The sequence below is a fragment of the Nomia melanderi genome, chromosome 4 (genome assembly GCF_051020985.1).
Source record: "Nomia melanderi isolate GNS246 chromosome 4, iyNomMela1, whole genome shotgun sequence".
In the NCBI taxonomy this organism is placed as follows: domain Eukaryota; kingdom Metazoa; phylum Arthropoda; class Insecta; order Hymenoptera; family Halictidae; genus Nomia; species Nomia melanderi.
In genome coordinates this window covers 14334174-14351341 of record NC_135002.1, presented here as the reverse complement: position 1 = coordinate 14351341, position 17168 = coordinate 14334174, and the positions used below count along the sequence as shown (strand labels likewise).

The 17168-nt window shown below is 36.9% G+C and overlaps 1 protein-coding gene across 6 annotated transcripts in view; it reads right to left on the bottom strand.

Annotated features, from left to right (window-relative positions):
• The window catches only part of scalloped (TEA domain transcription factor 1 homolog scalloped), a 238342-nt gene that overhangs the window by 20417 nt on the left and 200757 nt on the right, over positions 1-17168 (bottom strand). For all 6 annotated transcript variants that reach the window (XM_031972966.2, XM_031972969.2, XM_031972967.2 and 3 more), the window contains one exon: positions 3755-3885. In XM_031972966.2, coding sequence (XP_031828826.1) covers positions 3755-3885 — 131 coding nt within the window. The remainder of the gene's footprint in view (positions 1-3754; positions 3886-17168) is intronic.

The following is a 17168-nucleotide window of genomic DNA, read 5'->3' as shown; positions in this document are numbered from 1 at the left end:
CGGCACGGTGTGCGCCGAGACTGCAATGTCGCGTCGCGTCGTGTCGCCGAGCAGATGCAGTCGGTGAAATTGCAGCCGGTGATACTTACAAAGGTGCTGGCCGTATGACGACAATATTTGTTGTTGCAGGTTTACCGAGCGAACACCGGATTTATGAGGAGGATTAACGGGAATTAGCAGGGAAACAACGGTCGCTCTCACAGGGAAGTTTTTAACCGTGGCACGGTCTAATTGCGCCGTTCGGAATTGGAGCGGTTTAGCTCTCGTCCGCACGACGATCGGGTCCACTCGGACCCCGCGGTGGTTTATGGGCCGGCGGTAACGAGGCGAGCTTGCTTAACAGACTGAATGCGGGATTTCACGGAGAGAAATATGCGAAATGAAAAGAATATGATTGCGAATTATTGAACCATTTAACTGCGTTTGAGGAGTATATGCGTCATCTTAAAGCTTGAAATCATATTAATTCTTTCAGCGATAAATTATTTATTTTTTTCACATGAACATGTAATTCTTCTTTGTTTTGCTTTGGTTTTTCATTAAAATATACCCTAGGTGCACTCGTCCCGCGTTTGATGAGTACACACTTCATTTTTTGATTTCATTGCGCGCAGAACGAGAGATTTTTGAAACTAAATTCTATAGTTAACAGGTTAACACTGAAAATACCGAGAGTTTATTGGGGTTGATATGTAATACTTAAGCTGTGGCGATACTTTTGTTTTCTATTTCAGATGTTCGTTATAATATTTACGTGGAACTGTTTATTTTCACAATTATTTTGGATATTGGATACTTTGAAAATATTGATAATTGCGAAATGTGAAAGTTAAAACTCATTATATTGATAGGTATGCTAGCTTTAGGGTTAATTGAGTTGTGTTATTGGAATTGCAGGTTTATATTGCTGAAAGTAACTTTAGATTGTTTTATTTAGAGTAGTGAGGAGTTTTCGAACAAGCATTGTTTAATTGTGCGAACTAGGGTAATTCGCTTGGCTTATTTAAATTGGCCCGATCTTATTTAGATTGTCAAATATCTATATTTTCAATTGTTTTAGTATACTGAATATTACACAGAGGTCTATTTAACTATTCTTCTTATATGTATTGATTTTCATAATAATAATATTTTCATAATAATATTTTCTTTCGTTAAGTGTTAATGATATTTATGACGTAATAGTTCTTTTTAAGAAAAGTGGACTACCTCTCCTTGACTTACCCTATAGTAATTTGATTTGGTTGCTGATCAGTGAACCTCACAGCACTTAACGTGTTAACATTAACAAATATTTTGAGCCTATATTTTGCTATTCTATTGTTTTTCTATTTACTATTAAGGAATGTACGTTAAGTAAACAATTGAACGGTACAAAAATTATAAAATAAAATAATTATCAGCTGAAGTTCCTAATGGATCCACACACAGTAGGACAGAGATTAACTCTTATATTGGTAACGGAGTATCCACTTTAAAACTATCTACTACCCAATTTATTTTACTCTCGTGAAAATTTGACAATATTTTTTGTTTTAATCTCTTAAGTGTAAGCGTTATAAACGAGCAACAACGCGATTTAAAAATCTGATAAGAAAGTTACAGGCTCCATAAAGGAACCTCGAGGTACACTGTAAAAATCGGTGGTAATGTATGCACTCGAACAGAAACAGATAAAATTCACTAACACATTGATCCCGTAAAATACAGTTACGATTTCCGAATGCACACGTTCCGATTGTGCCTTTTTATACTCAGGCTCCGACCATTGATCGCGTTTGTATAAACAATCCAGCCTCCCTCCACCCACCACCTCCTCATCCCCCAAATTTCTGTCCTCCTCTGTTTCGAACTGTATCGGTGAATGGAAGCAGCGAGTGCACCGTACCGTGATTTATTAACAGCCGCGCAATTGTTCCCAAATCGCTTTAATAATTCAGCTGTTGATTAAACGGACCCCGGGTTCATTTTTACGCCTGATTTATTGCGTTACAAACCGTCCCGCGTCGCTTTTGATCGAGCAAATTCTCTCTATTGACAATTAATTCCTGACCGATCTGAACCGTCCAGGATAAATTGAAAGAAAGAAAGGAAATGATAAAAGAGAGAGAGCGAGAGAAAGGAGAGGGGGGGAGGGGAGAGGGAGAGAAATGGGACAAATAAAAATGGGGAGGAAAATATGCGTGCATCTCCTCGATTTTAATTCGGCACCGCGATAAAAGAAAATTCCATTTGTTTTTATTTTCTTTGTTTTATAAGCATAATAGCCTGTTCGATTCAAAGGGCCAATATTTTAGATTCGTATGATAGAATGAAAGAGAAAACGAATGAGCAAGTATCGAGTTTCACTGAAACGGTTTATGAATTTGCATTGATTTGAAATCAAACAGTCTAGTACTAAACATATGCATCGGATCCAATTGTCACATAATCTGAATTACCGAATTGGTAAGGAGAGAATAAAAAATTGTAAGGGAGAATAGAAAGCGCAGATAAAAATGGAGAATATTGGGCGGACGATCAACCGTTTTCCAATACATTCGATTTCAAGTATTTTAACTACCGCAGATTGCAAAGAGAAATATGCTGAGTGATATGGAAGTTGCAGTGAAACCGGAAGAGGGATGATTTATCGTGTAAATTGGAAAATTGTAGTAAACGTGTTGTAAAAAGTGTTTAACGTATGAATCGTATGAAGAACATTTTGTTAGATATTTTTAATTGAAAAATCATCTCCTTTCCGATTGTACCAGAAGTTTCGTAATATTCTATATATAATTTTATAAATGCACACTCCTGGATGAAAAGATAGCATATTTATAATTATATATATTGTTAAATTCTTATTCGTGTATTTCAAATTTTCTTATTTTCCATCCACTGACCTTACCTTTATCATGATCATCTATTATGTTTGTTTTATGTTTGAATATAAAAAAATTATTTTTATATTCAATATAAAATTATTATAATATAAAAAAATGATTGTTTTATATACTTTTCAGGGTTGACATTTTGGAAACGTTATAATGCAAGTATAGCGCGCAAATTTTAAAAACTGAGGAAATTATAGTTTTATTTCGTTCTGGTGTAAATGTACTGTCATGTTTGTGTTTATCAAAGCTTTGGGGAACATTCGGATAAAAAATGACTGTTGACACGGTTAAGTAATCAAACTGAATTTGCGTTTTTAATTTCGAACGTTGAAAGAGCTTCAAAATTAAATTTTCCAGAGAACATTTTAATACCGCATAATTAGCGTACTTTAGAATATTGTACTAATATAATAAAAAAAGGGGAAAAATTTTACCAAATCATTGTTTCGTAAAAATATCTGAAAAATAGGCTAACAATTATAACAATTGTTATAGAATGATTTAAACTTGTTAATTTTGGATTTTCACGGGCACCGTCTCTCTAATGAATGCTTCTAATATTTCTAATTACTTCACATGCTATATTTTCATTATTCCTATTTCAAAATTTTTCTTCCCAGAACTAAAGAATTTAATATTACTGCGTCGTAAACAAATCATTAAATCAATTTCAAGAATTCCGACAGGTTATACATGACAAGCTACCATTTTGTCCAGAAGAGTGGCAATAAAAAGTATTCTCAGTCCGATACGGGAACAATGTATGATTGTCGTCGCAATTTATTCAGGCCTGCGGAGGGAAGTATATACGAGCAAAAGAAAATATAAGTAAATACTTGGCTAAGGAAAGCGAACGAGAGAGGCCATTCAATACTCACCACTTTGAGTTTCGCCTGGATTTCACGAAGTTTTCTCCTAGCTAGGACTTGTATGTGCGAAGAGACCTGCTTTCGCGTTCTCGTTTTGCCTGTCCTCAACTTGATGTAACGGGCAATCAGCTCGTTGCGTCCTGCAACAGCGAAGAAAAGGAACGAATGTAAATCGAACGATGAGAAATTAACGCCTTGTCTTATGACTTATTTCATCCCAAATATTTATGTTTACACTATTTAATTTCGTGATTGCTTTGTTGACACAACTATTGTAAAGAAAACTAAAGTAGCATAGGAGGTTCGATTAAAATTTTGGTATTCGCATATTATACGAACTACTTTCGTTTTTGAGAAATAAAATATTAATAATAATTGTCATAATGGTAATAATAATAAAATTTTAATAATAATAATAATAAAATATTAACAATGTGTTATAATATTAAATAAATACTAACCAAGACTTAGCCTAAATGACTGATCAGTGTAATTTTCAGTTAGAAAACAAAGGTAGTTCGTATAATATATAAGTACGAAATTTCTTTGGAAAAATAAGAAAATTATTTTGGTTACGATTTCACAGATTTATAAAATAAATTACAAAATTTTGTTTCCTATGGAGGACAAGCACCAATGAGACTTCTCATTTTCACTCAAGTTAATATATAACAAATCGGTTTGTCATGCTAAATAAGATCGATTGAAAAGAGCGAGCAACTGTTCATCGTTTCTGAATTTACTCGCTGGATTACTGCGCACTTTCTCGGTGAATCACCGAATTTCCTAAATCAACCACGCTTCTCCTTTCGTTTACCTTTTGCATTCTTTTCGTTACGGCGGAAATACATTTATTTGGAAATTATAACGGAGCGAGGTTTATGACATGGACGGCTGGAATTCATTCTTTTTGAGAATTTATTGACAAGCGGTATTTTTTAGCATCATAGCTGGTACGGGAGTAGGGTGTGGAATTTAATTTATTGCTGCAGATTTTTCGCAAAAAAAGAAGGTTTTTGAAATCCTACGTTCCACCATAATAGCGAATGAATTTTGAATTATAAAGGATAGCTCTTCTGAATGAAAATTTTGTGTACTGATAATTATTTAACGTATGTAAGTTAGCAAAATGTTCTAAATTGATAACTGAAGGAAATATTTCAAGACCAACTTAAAAGTAAGAATAAAACAGTTGAAAAACTATATTACATGTATACCATACAAAAGTAAAAATCTACATTATATAAATTTATAATGTTTTTAACGTATACATTTATTTTAAAATTATATATTGTAGAAAATACACCATATAACATTATAAAAAGGATAATGTAGAAAGGAAGGAATAGATAAAGGAAGAAAAATCACATTTTCTTTATTGCTTCTGGATTTTAAAATACATGTCTGACCATTATTCGTTATTTCTACTTGCTTCGGAGACTTAATCCTCTAATCCCCGCCGCTGTTGGATCTTACTAATTCATTTATATTAAAAAGAACATGTAATTAAAAAAAATATTTTAAATATTTGAAATAAATATTGTATACAAAATATAACAAATATTTACTATTGTGTCAACAAATTATATATCCATAATATATAATTATAAATGATGATGAATTTTTAATGACACATTTTTCATTCAATTTGCAAGAAATGTTTACTTAGTCTTTCACACAGAATCATTGTGGCTGCATTATCATTTAAACAATTTTCCCTGTATATTAACACATTCATATTGGGACATGTTCTTACATGTTTAATCACATATCGTCATACACATAATAACAAAGCAATGTTTGCAAAAGTGATATTGCAATGCATTCTTTCGTTATATGTCTAGCTTTCCGATTTCAATTGCGGGTAAATGTTAATAAATAATTTAATAAATAAATTCGTTATTACTGTGAATTAATTTGAGTGTTGTGAATTAAGTGTGTACCACTGGTGGTACACGTTGAAGTGAACGTGTTAAATAATCCCTGCACTTGAAGCTGCGGGTTGGATATGCTCACAGATAAGTACCAGAATCTATTCGTGTATAATTATAAAGGTCAAAGACCGCGGCGAAGCGTTTCTGAGTTTGAACAGAGCGCGGCAGTTGGTCTGGGGCACTTCAAGGTCCGCTTTAACTTTTCATTTTCATAGCGGTGCGTGTTTCTCTAAGCGCGAACGTAAGCAAACTGTACAATTTTTCAGGGACAATACGTGAATCTATGATACGGAAATTCCGACATCGATGCTGCTCTATACAAGTTCACCTGTTTGACGAGAAGCAGACTGATCGGGATCAAATAAACTGTCGACACGATTGTGAATCATCCTCGAGCATTCTCCCCGAGGCAACAGTTAAGTTACTTCAAATTAACCAACCGAAAGACATGACGCGTGTCTTACAACAGATTTCTGATGACTCAAAGGTAAAAATCTCAAACGTCAATTTTCTTTTTCTAAACATTCATGTTTTACAGTGAAAATTTCGAGGAAAGAATTCCTTAAACATTAACGCACTTAATTATTTAATGAACATTTACTTAATATGCATCTGCATTTATATTATATGAAGTTTTCTAAAGAATTGTAAAGTGGAAGTTTTAATCAAATTAATTCTACTTTCATGTGATCCTTAATTTATTCAGACCGTTTATAGTGGCAACAGAATTTCATTTAGAGTCATTTTTCTACTTATTAGAATTCGTAGTTTATTTATAATTTGCAACTTCTTTCTTGTAACGTTGTCAATCTCCCCATACGAGCATTTAAATACAATATTCCAAAAGACTTATCTTATCGTATCTTTTTCTAAGTACAAATAATTGTTAATCCCAATCGTTAACAGCATAAAATGAACAAAATACTTTCCCACCTTCAATATAACAAAATAAAACTAAACGCACAACACAATATAACAACCACACTACAATACTCCGTATACCGAATAAACTCACACTCGTTCTTCACAAACTTTTCGCATCGTTATCCACAAGGAACCGAAGCGACACATTTTGCACGACATTCAACCAACAACCAAACACCTCCCTCTTTTTCGCTAATAAGCCATACAAACTTTCATCGGCGAGCATCGAATCGCGAAAAGCAGCGCGCCGCTCTACTACATTTTACCCCGCCGCGGCTGAATGCCTGAAAAAATGCGAAACATCCTCGGAGCTGGCAAACGTTCGAACAAATTAACCACCGTTTTCCGCCATTCACCGGATTCAACGGCATTCATCAGTTATCATCGCGCCTAAGTTGCCAGCCGGCGGTTCCTTCACTTTCAAAAGTCGTTGAACGCCGCGTTCTCCCCATTGAACGCCGTCAATTACGGGACAAAGTCTTTTTATCCGTAAATTCTGTTCGGCGTGAAGTACGCCTACCTCGCTCGCCCCCGATTCCTCTTCACACCCGCGGATCGGCAAGTAATACACGGTCGGGCATAATTAAATTCACCCCCCTCCCCGTCACTGTATAACCGAGCAGAAAGATTACCTCAATGCATAGGCGGGGACGATAACAAGCGTGATAAATTGAAACGAGCTTGAAGACCGGCTGAAAGGGCTGGGGAAAAGACGAAGAAAGAAAAGTGAGAGACACAGAGGAAGACGAAGAGAGAGAAAGGTGAAAAACGAAGGAGACACCGCACGAGAACCCGTGAAAGGAGAAACGAAGATGCTTTCACTCGGTCCGCGGTTACGCCGGCATAAAATACCCCCTGCAGCTGAATTTCAAGAGGGGAGGGGGTGGAAAAAGCTTGCATGTGCATACGAACACGAATTAATTCAAGAGCGCGCGCGCGGTTGCATTCAGTTTTTTTCGAGGGTCGATGAAAACGCGCCCGTCCAGGGTCTTCCCCCGACAATGAGCACGTTCCATTTGCACGCTCGGCCGATTTTTTATTTAACGGTGTTTTTTTCATAATGGCTATCGGACGGGTTGAGGCCGAATTCAAATCGGCGCAGCGCGCGTTTTCCACCGGCTCGCAGAATGTACAATGATGTTATTGCAGTCTATCGAACCGTGCGAAACCGTCGGAAAAGAGGGGAAAAAAATATTCACCGGTCCCCGCGCGCCGTCCCCTCGCCGCTCTCGCGTTGCTCGCGCTCCCGGAAACATAAACCTGTGATTAAACGATTTCACGTATTTCAATCGGCCGTTTTGTATGGAGATTTCAATCGCGCTTGCCTCAACTCCACGAACACTTTTCCCTTTTTTCCTCCGTCCCTCTCGCCCCTCCTGCCGCGATTCCGCCGAGGGGTGTGTGTCCGCGCGTGTGTGGCGAACCCTCACGTTATTACGGGGCAAATTGAGTGCCCTCCGGCGCGACTGCACTTTGATCATTTATTTTTAGGCAGGGCCGCGCGTCGCGGACAGAGATACTCTCTTGTTTTCGAGTTGTCCGATTGTTCTTGAAGGGTTAATTCTTTGATAATGGCGAGTGCGTGCGGAAGAATGAATGCTTGTGCGTTGAGTGCGAGTGAAGACGAATGCTAGGTTTCTTATACAGAATCTTTCACTAATATTAGGCGGTACGTGCTGAAACATCTTAACCCGTTGCTCTACAACATCAGACTCGCGGGGAAAGATTTAAATAGAATTTTACAAATGTGTCACTTGATTCTTTTAAGTACTAATCAAATTAAATATTGTCTATATGAATAGCATTTCTTTCTTTTTGTAGCGAATAATACGAAATAATTCTATGGAGGGTAGTTGTAAAAGAAAGTGCAAGGGGCAAGACAAGTGACATACTTACGGGTACAATAGTATTTATTTGATGTCTTTAGTAAATTCAAACTGTTACGAATCTATCTTTAGTGAGTTCTCAAAGAACCATCTTCTCCATAATTATGAAGGAATTCAGGGATGGGTCAATTTGAGTAAGTTCTACTGTTAATACACGTTAATCAATAAAAAGGGGATAACTAAATCAAAGATCAGGCGAATCTAACAGAACATCGGTAAACATCGACCAGCGTCGGTTTTATCAAGTAAAATCGCTCGTGTACCATCCAAGTGAAAAATGTTCATACGAGACCAAGAGAAAACATTTCTAACCGCACTGTACATCGAAGTGGCGTGATTCTGGTTACCGCACCGTAAACGTTTGATGTCGTCTGGCACCGGTTTTACGGGTGCGGCTGTAAATTCTTAACGGCTGTGAAATCTAAGCAACGATAACGCGCCACATAGAATACCATTTACTCGATTCAATCGGCTGGAAATCAATTCATCGTTCAACACGGACCTCCCTTCAGCCTCTATTCTCTCCTCCTCTCCCTCCCTCGCTCTGATTTTCTCTTTCCTATGTGCCGGGCTACACTAGCGACGGAATATCGCTTGTCATTTCCCGACGAAGTGTCCGGAGTCAAGATTTCATCGGCGCCCGAACATTCTTCTGTTGTCAGACGACCGTTTCAACGACTACCGGCTGCACGGAAGTGCGGAGAATTTTAAGAGATTAGAAAATGATTGTAAAACTCCGACAAAACAAGAAAGAAAGCACTTCGGAATTTAATGGTTAATTAGTAACTGTCACGGCAGAGTTTATGTGCAGACCTGGGGGTAGATTGTAGATCTATATGCAAATTTTAGTTTTGTATGATTAATTTAGGACAAACCTGTGGGCACTGGTTTCTTTTCTGTGGTAGGCGTTTTATTTTGTATATTTTATATTTGAAGAATACTATAAATGCATAGAAATTCGTATAATATTATCAAACTGCTAAAGCAAGTAGATTAAGACTTCAATTCAACTATTTACTGTTAGAAGACCTAGTACGACTAATTCCTTGCCAATTTCTAAATTTCTACGACTGAATAATGTAAAGGATATCATCATGTTGTGAAGATAAATACTGTAATGTTTCATTACATCATGCTTACAACCACTTGTTCAAAATTCAGTAAAACCCATAACAAGCTGTACACACTCGAAGTACACTTATTTCTATATTTCAACGTATTACATAATATTTTCGAATGACCCAATAAATGAACTCCACGTCATCCTAAAGTTTAAGCTTCAATTTTACCATCACTCCACCTACAAAACGAATTATCAAATCCCCCGTAAAAAGAAACCTACCAAAAACACATCGCCAAACCATCCCCAAAAAAATGCCCATCTCGCTAAACACGCTGGGGACGATCGTTCAGCAAGTACAACAGAAACAATCAAATCGTTTTACGTGACGCTACGAAGAATTCCGACCATTTGTTTAGAGCTCAGCCGGGATGAAACTCGCGTAAAGACTCGAAGGGGCCTTCAGTTTCGTTGATTTCTCGCGGCGAGCTCCGAGATCCTCGAGACTTTTCGGACAAGCGTGGGTGGCGGCGGCGACGGTGCGCGAATGGCTCGCTGCGCGGGCGGCACAGGAGCGGCTAGAGGGAAAGCAGACGTAGAACAGAGATGAAGAGAGAGGGGGGGGGGGGGGGGGGACGAGGGAGGAAAAAGGAGAGGGAGGGGTACAGAGAACTCTGAAGCATCGGGAGGAAAATATTCGAGATTCCAGGCGAACCGCGTGATGACTCAATTTCGCAAGGACCGTTAAATGGCCCGCTATGAACCACGCGCCAGTACTGGTCGCGTTCCTTCTCTGTTTTTGAAGGCCAAACATTCTTCGCAGGGGGTTGGTACTGCCGACTTAGATACGCCCGAGAAATACTGTTATAAAGAATCCATTCCCGGTTTACTTACCCTCTTCCCTTGTCAGCCGAAGATATTCGACGCGAGAACTTTCCTCTGTGGCGACTGGACCGGGTATCTTGATTTGGAGCAGCGACTTTCGACCATTATTGTCTTGTGATAATTATTTTTGCATTGTTGTTCAGTAAAATATTGTGTGAAGAAGAATTTTAAGTATGTATTGTTGAATTGAGATTTTCAAGGAATTATTATAGAAAAAGGGTCTCTTGTTTGTTTATGTTTTGCGGTTTTTGTGTACTTCATCGTGGTATGTGTATTCTATGAAATTTGTGAAATTTTAAGTTTGGTGTTTAGTATTAATGTTTGTAATCAGTTGGAAATTGGTGATTTGGAGAGTTAAAAAGATTAACGTGGATTTTGTAGTTTAGAAATTTGTTTGTTCTTATCGTGATTTTCTAAAAAATGCGAAATTGTGAAAGTGGTGATAGTAACGATGCGTAGGTATGTAATATGATAGGGTACCGGGTGTCATAAAATGGGCGCTTTCTATCCTTGCATCTATTAATAATAGTCTCTTTTATTGCTAGTATCGTATTATAAAATTTATATCTGTATTTGACAAATTTTCTGCATGAGAAAATTTGAAAACTCAATGTGAAAAAACAATTGAATATTTGCATGAATACTTGGAAAAACAACTTATTTTTAAAGAATAATATTCTCTTTCATTCACTATTTTGACGTAAAACAAAAATGTTCAACCCTGATACAGAGCCATTGAAAATATTTTTAAACTTTGCCTGAAATTTACTGTTGAACCTTTGTTTACATTGTACAAGAAAAGTCACTGCAGTTATAGTTAGCATTCTAAAAATAGTATTGTAACATTAAAGATACGAATAAACAGACATAAAATTTCCAAGAATATAACTACAATTCCATTCCTCGACAAAAATTCCACAAACTTTCAAAAAACCATATCTATGAAATCTCCTAAAATGGAATCCAATAAATTATAAATGTAATAATCTACATCAAATTACAAATAAATACTGTTTTAGAGTCATCTACTAAAAATATTTAACCCCACATCAAATTTACTTCCATAATGAATCCACAATTTCTTTACCCATTAATAAACAATCAGCAACGAACCTTCCGTTCGGTCATAACACAAATCATAAGACAAAAGGTTTGGTTGTTAAGAGCAGCCAGATGGAAGTAGCTCTGTTAGTTTCTGGATCAAGTACAATTGCTCCGTGTAACTAGGGGTTGAAAACAGTTATGATATCAGTTCCGGTTCTTGAAGTAGTTATGGAGAATTGAAATAGAGTAATAACTGTTATTATATATATATCGGCTCTGAGCTATATCGGTTTCGGTTCCATATAGTGTCGCTTCTGTTAGATCGTCCCCTAAGTTCGTGCCGTTTATTTTTCTAACGTATAGAATAATATTTTATTAAATATAAAATTCTTATAACTTCACGACCTGTCACTGTCGAATACCTACTACTTACTGAACTAAAGCATAAAGATTTAGTCGCCCAAGTTCTCGTGTCCGCTCTGTGATTACAAAACTTAACGCGAATAAACACACCCACGGCACAAACTTTTGGGACAACCTAATATAACTGTTACTCTGTGGTTACTCAAGACTAATAGATAACACATTGTTAACCGGCAATAATTAAATATGAAAGTGGAACAACCTAAATAAACTTCAATATACTTTATTTATACATATCTTTTATATAGCTTTGAATATTTTGTTTTTGCAATATTTTATATTGTCCTGCGTTTCAAAAATTGAAATAGCTAATACAAGTGCAAATACGAGTTACCTCATGACCGGTCAACAATGTAATAACCGCTTCAAACAGTTATTTTCAGAATATTTTCAATCGCTGCATGTAACTTGTAGGTCCGTCTTCGCGATAATGTATATTTTAGACAATGTATTTCTGTAACGGCGGTCAAAGTGCGCGAAAGGGAGCCAGGGAGGAAGGGAGGAAGGGAGAAAAGTGTTCTTCGTGCTCGTTACTTCGAGTTCGAGATCATAATGGCCCTTCTTGTTAAATTGAGCATCAGCCAAGTGATTTACGTTGATTGCTCGTCGCGACGCGCATCCACTGCCCCCTCTGTCTCCTTTCCACTTCCTTGTTTTCCTAACCCTGCCTCTCTTCCTCTCCCTCGTGCACTATCCGACTGTCTCCCTTTGTAACGTAACTTTCCTCTGCAGTGCACGTGGTATATTGATCGTTGATCTTTTTCGTGGCAGCTCCATTCTTCCATAGCGATCGGTCTTCGTTTCGATCGGAGCTGAATCGCCAGGGAAATACTCTACACCTTCATTTTCCTGTCCCCATTGCATCCCCTAAACATGTTTCACTTCTTTCCTTTTTTAAATCTAATCCAGAATGGTTTGATCTTTACAGCCGAGGCCAATCGTTTTTAATTCTCTTTAATTCTCAAACGCGTTCTTTTATTACTTGTTAGTGCATCGAGGGAAGTTCCGAATACAATAAAATTAATCTACTACAAATTTCGGGTTTTTCTTTAAATAGAAATAATTTTAATTTCTTGATCGACAATTTATTGAATTAAAATGTAATAAAAACGATCGTATTCTATTGCACATTCTTATTGAATATTGAATATTCATTAGATCATACACTAATACAGAATATACAAAAGTAACAACGCCCATTTATATTCTTCTATCTCTCTAATCTTGTTCCCAGTAAAGGAGTAACCTTAACTTCCTGATCATAGATATCCATTACCACCGCATACGAAATGAAACACTCTCCGTCAAACGCAACAAACTGCTGATTCTATACCTAACCAATGAATTAAATGTATTTACCATAAAAAAAGTAAAATACAATTTCATCCACCTTTTACACACTCATCGATGAAAATATAAATTTACAGGAAAATAGGCGACCTAATCGTAAATCAGATCATAGAGTGTGGCTCACCCCTATCACTCAAGCACTTTAAAAAATCTGTGCTGCAGATTAAACGCATCTTAGGGTCGACTTCGGATCCATTAGACGGATAAGATAGTGTCGTCGGAACGGTCGCCGTTTGGTTTACGGAGTAATAAGTGAGACAGGGTGGGTATACTTTAAGAGTAATTAATTAGAACGGTCTACTGCGAGCATTCTTGGCAATCCACTTTCAATTAGTTGCTCCTCGAGGAGGACCACCAAGTGCATAGCCATGTACATACTGGCAAAGGTACACGGATCAACGATCTTGGGCACTTGGTCGACGTTGACGGAAGGGATCGCTTTTGACATGTTGAGGATCCAGGGTTGCAGTGGTTCTCCGGATATTCTAGTCTTTAACGCCAAGTACCGTCGTTAATCGATGCTCCGCAAACAGCGACCTGTGCCGGGGCCCTTCAAGCGCCGAAGTGCGTTTAAGCTCGTTTAGTCAATTAGCAATCGTCCAGCAATGCGATCGAATCGAGGGGTTCTTGAAAGGCGGGCTTAAAGCACCTTTCACGCTGACCAAGCAGTAAATACCACGAAGGCGCCTTTCCTTATCTATCAGGACCAGGTGTTAAAATAACAATGAAAATGGCAACTTCCACGGCTGATCTGACATTTTTTTTGGCATTGGGACTACTGTGTGTAAGACATAAGGTATAGTGATAGATTAAAGAAGCAAACTGTCTTTATGAGAATTCTGGAAAATATAGTTTAATTACAATGTCCACTGTACAAATTGTTTGGTGTGTTAAAAGGGATTGTGATAAATTGGCTGTGTGATGCTTGTATGGTGTAATCGGAGTGGGTAATTGGTATAGGTGATTGAATGACAGGTATTTTAAAATTTAGGATATTGGATTTTGTTGTATACTTGTCCATTTTGTTGTTTATATTTTCAGGAATAATTCAGAAATTTAAGAGAATTAATTGATAGTGCTCAAATAATGTTTTAATAAGTTGAGTATAGAAGTTGGAAATGATTGAATGAACAAATCTACGGGAATCTTGCACATCGTTTAAAAAAATGTATTTCTAAGAAAAATGCATCTGCTTCCAAGTTTGCATTTAGAAAATTAGTGTATTAAACATTTGGACCGCTTGCATTTTATTTAAAGTAATTCAATACTACATCCGTAAATTTCTTTAAAAAGCATGACATCTTTTTGACTCTTCCAATACCATATATGTAAGTACAAACATTAGTTTTTCAAGTAAACGGATGTAAATACATTTATGATCTCGATAATTGTAAAACATGAAAGCTAAAACCAGTCATTTTTACAGGTGTGTTAGTTCCAGTGACTTTTATGTGAAATAAAGTTTTCTTTCTGTAATTTACAAAGACTAGCGTGGAACAAGAATGTTCTTCCACTGCTAGTTGTAATATATTATTGTAGGAATAGGAACAATATTAAATGTAACCGTATTTTCTATTTTATTATGTATCTTATATTCCTATTTCACATAAATACATAAAACATCAACAATCCAGTGATCGTAAAACTTATAATAATCAAATTATTTATCCGTAAACGCGATATCAATCATCCTTGACGAAAAAGTATTTAGTGAACCAAGTTGAAATAATTGCTGCAGGAATTATTGTATGCTTATTGGAAATAGAAAATATTGCCTCTGCTTCAACGAAATGTTTGATTAATGGAAAATATATATTTGCGATCATTCACATATCTAAAGGGTTAACATTCTACGATACACATACATGATTTAGAATATATTTATGTTTTAGCTATTTGATCTAATTTTTTACTAATAAAGTTAATGTAAGAATTATTTAATTTAAAGAAAATATTAAGCAAATAATAATTACACTTGTGTATTTACTAAATGTAGAATAATTTAATCGCAACTATTAAAATCACAAAAATAGTTTGATGAGAAATTATTAATTAAATTACTAAGGGGAAATTATTTCACTATTTCAATCTCTTTATATTTTAATAAATAAAAATTATCGTTTTCTTGTTAATATCATAGTTTACATTCATAAGTGGCTTTCGGGTGAGAGCCGTGTTCAATATGAATTTGTTCCCAATGTTTCACCATCATTGCAGCTGGCTTTATCAGGGGCTAAAGACACACTGATGTTGGCGTGTGCCTAGGAAGACTGTCTTTATATAGGTACCTGATTCATGTTCCAGATCAGTAGTCACCAGTAGTTTTTAATTGGTCAGCTGAACCTAATTGGAAACTGAAATTCCTATTGGACACGGCTCTCACCCGAAAGCCACTTACGAATGTAATATTCCAGGCCGTGAAAGTATTAAAGCTAATATCGTAGTTTACTTGTATAGTGATTTTATTTCTCATTTTCATGTCTGGCGTTTCCAAAAACTATCCTTCGTGATCTTCTTCATTATATTTTCAACTAAAACTTTACTGTCGAAAAGATTCTCAATAAACATTTTACGATATTTTCATTGCCTTGGAATTTATAAAAAGTTAGGCAATAAATCGTATGGGAAAAACATGAAGTTCCATGAAGCATAACTTTATACTTCCTCCAAGCGAACTGATTACCAATTTTGGAACCGAGTTAAGTGTGGTTGTCTTAAAAATTTTTACATTCGGTTTTCTCGGAAATAATAGCTCCATGGTGAAAATTTATGTTTTAAAGTAATATTACTTTGAATTGTTATACGAAGCATTCTGTACCAAGTGTAAAAGTTCAAATGTCCTCAGAACTTCTTTCCTGTTACCAATAAGTAATGATATATTCATAATCAGCGATGTAGAAGGTGTACCGTAATGGTAGATACAATCACGAAGAAAACGATACTATATAACAAGAAAAACTGATAATATACCTACATCTGGTTTGGCTTACAAACTCAATGAAAATCGTTCTACTACTGTTAAAATCTTCCCCTAACATTACAGGCACTACGAAATCAATCACTTACTCTCAACTCCCCGAGAATTGCAGCAGTATATTTAAGGTTTATCACAAATAACAGAATACATCCAACAATCTCCAATAAGCATTTTCCTAACTTTTACAAAAATAAAACAAAACACCTAAAATCGATCACTTCGACCTATCTAGCTCTCTCCAGAATCTATAAAAAGCAACAAAGCACCAAATAAAACAACATATTCACAAAATCATGAACCGAAATTTCACTTTCGAAAGAGGCATTTTGAAGGATCTCCAAACTTCATCCTACACCGTTGACAAAATACTGCGCACGATGTTTCTGGTGTGACAATTCCCCCGGTGTCCATCATCAGCCAGCACGGCAGCGCGCGATCGAACGGGCAACAGCGTTGCTCGGACATCGAGTGAATCGTCAACCGGGCTGATCCGGTAAGACCATTCAGCAAGGAAATACCGTGGTAGGTAATACAAAGCCCGTGAAAGCTTTGATACACACCGGGAGAGGCTGTTCCCGGTCGTCCTGGCCCGGTTCGCTCCTTATGGGCGTGTATACTCGAGCGAAAAACGAGGGGAGAGAAGATAGAAGTCGATAAGTGTCCTTGCGCCAGAAGGAGGATCCACTCGCATCTTGACACGGTCACCCCCTCTCCCATCTTCCCTGCTCCCGTAACCACCCCCGGAGCGCACAAACTCGCTCGCAAAAGCCTGGGCGAGCGAGCGCACCCCTACCCAAGAAGTCAGTCCTCTCTTCTTATCATCCCGGCCCGCCATTCCATCCATCTTCCTTTCTTTCCATTTTCTTCGGTGCTATGGTACCACCACCATCGATGCTCCACGCTACCACCACTACTGCTACCCACCGTTCGCCCCTCTCCG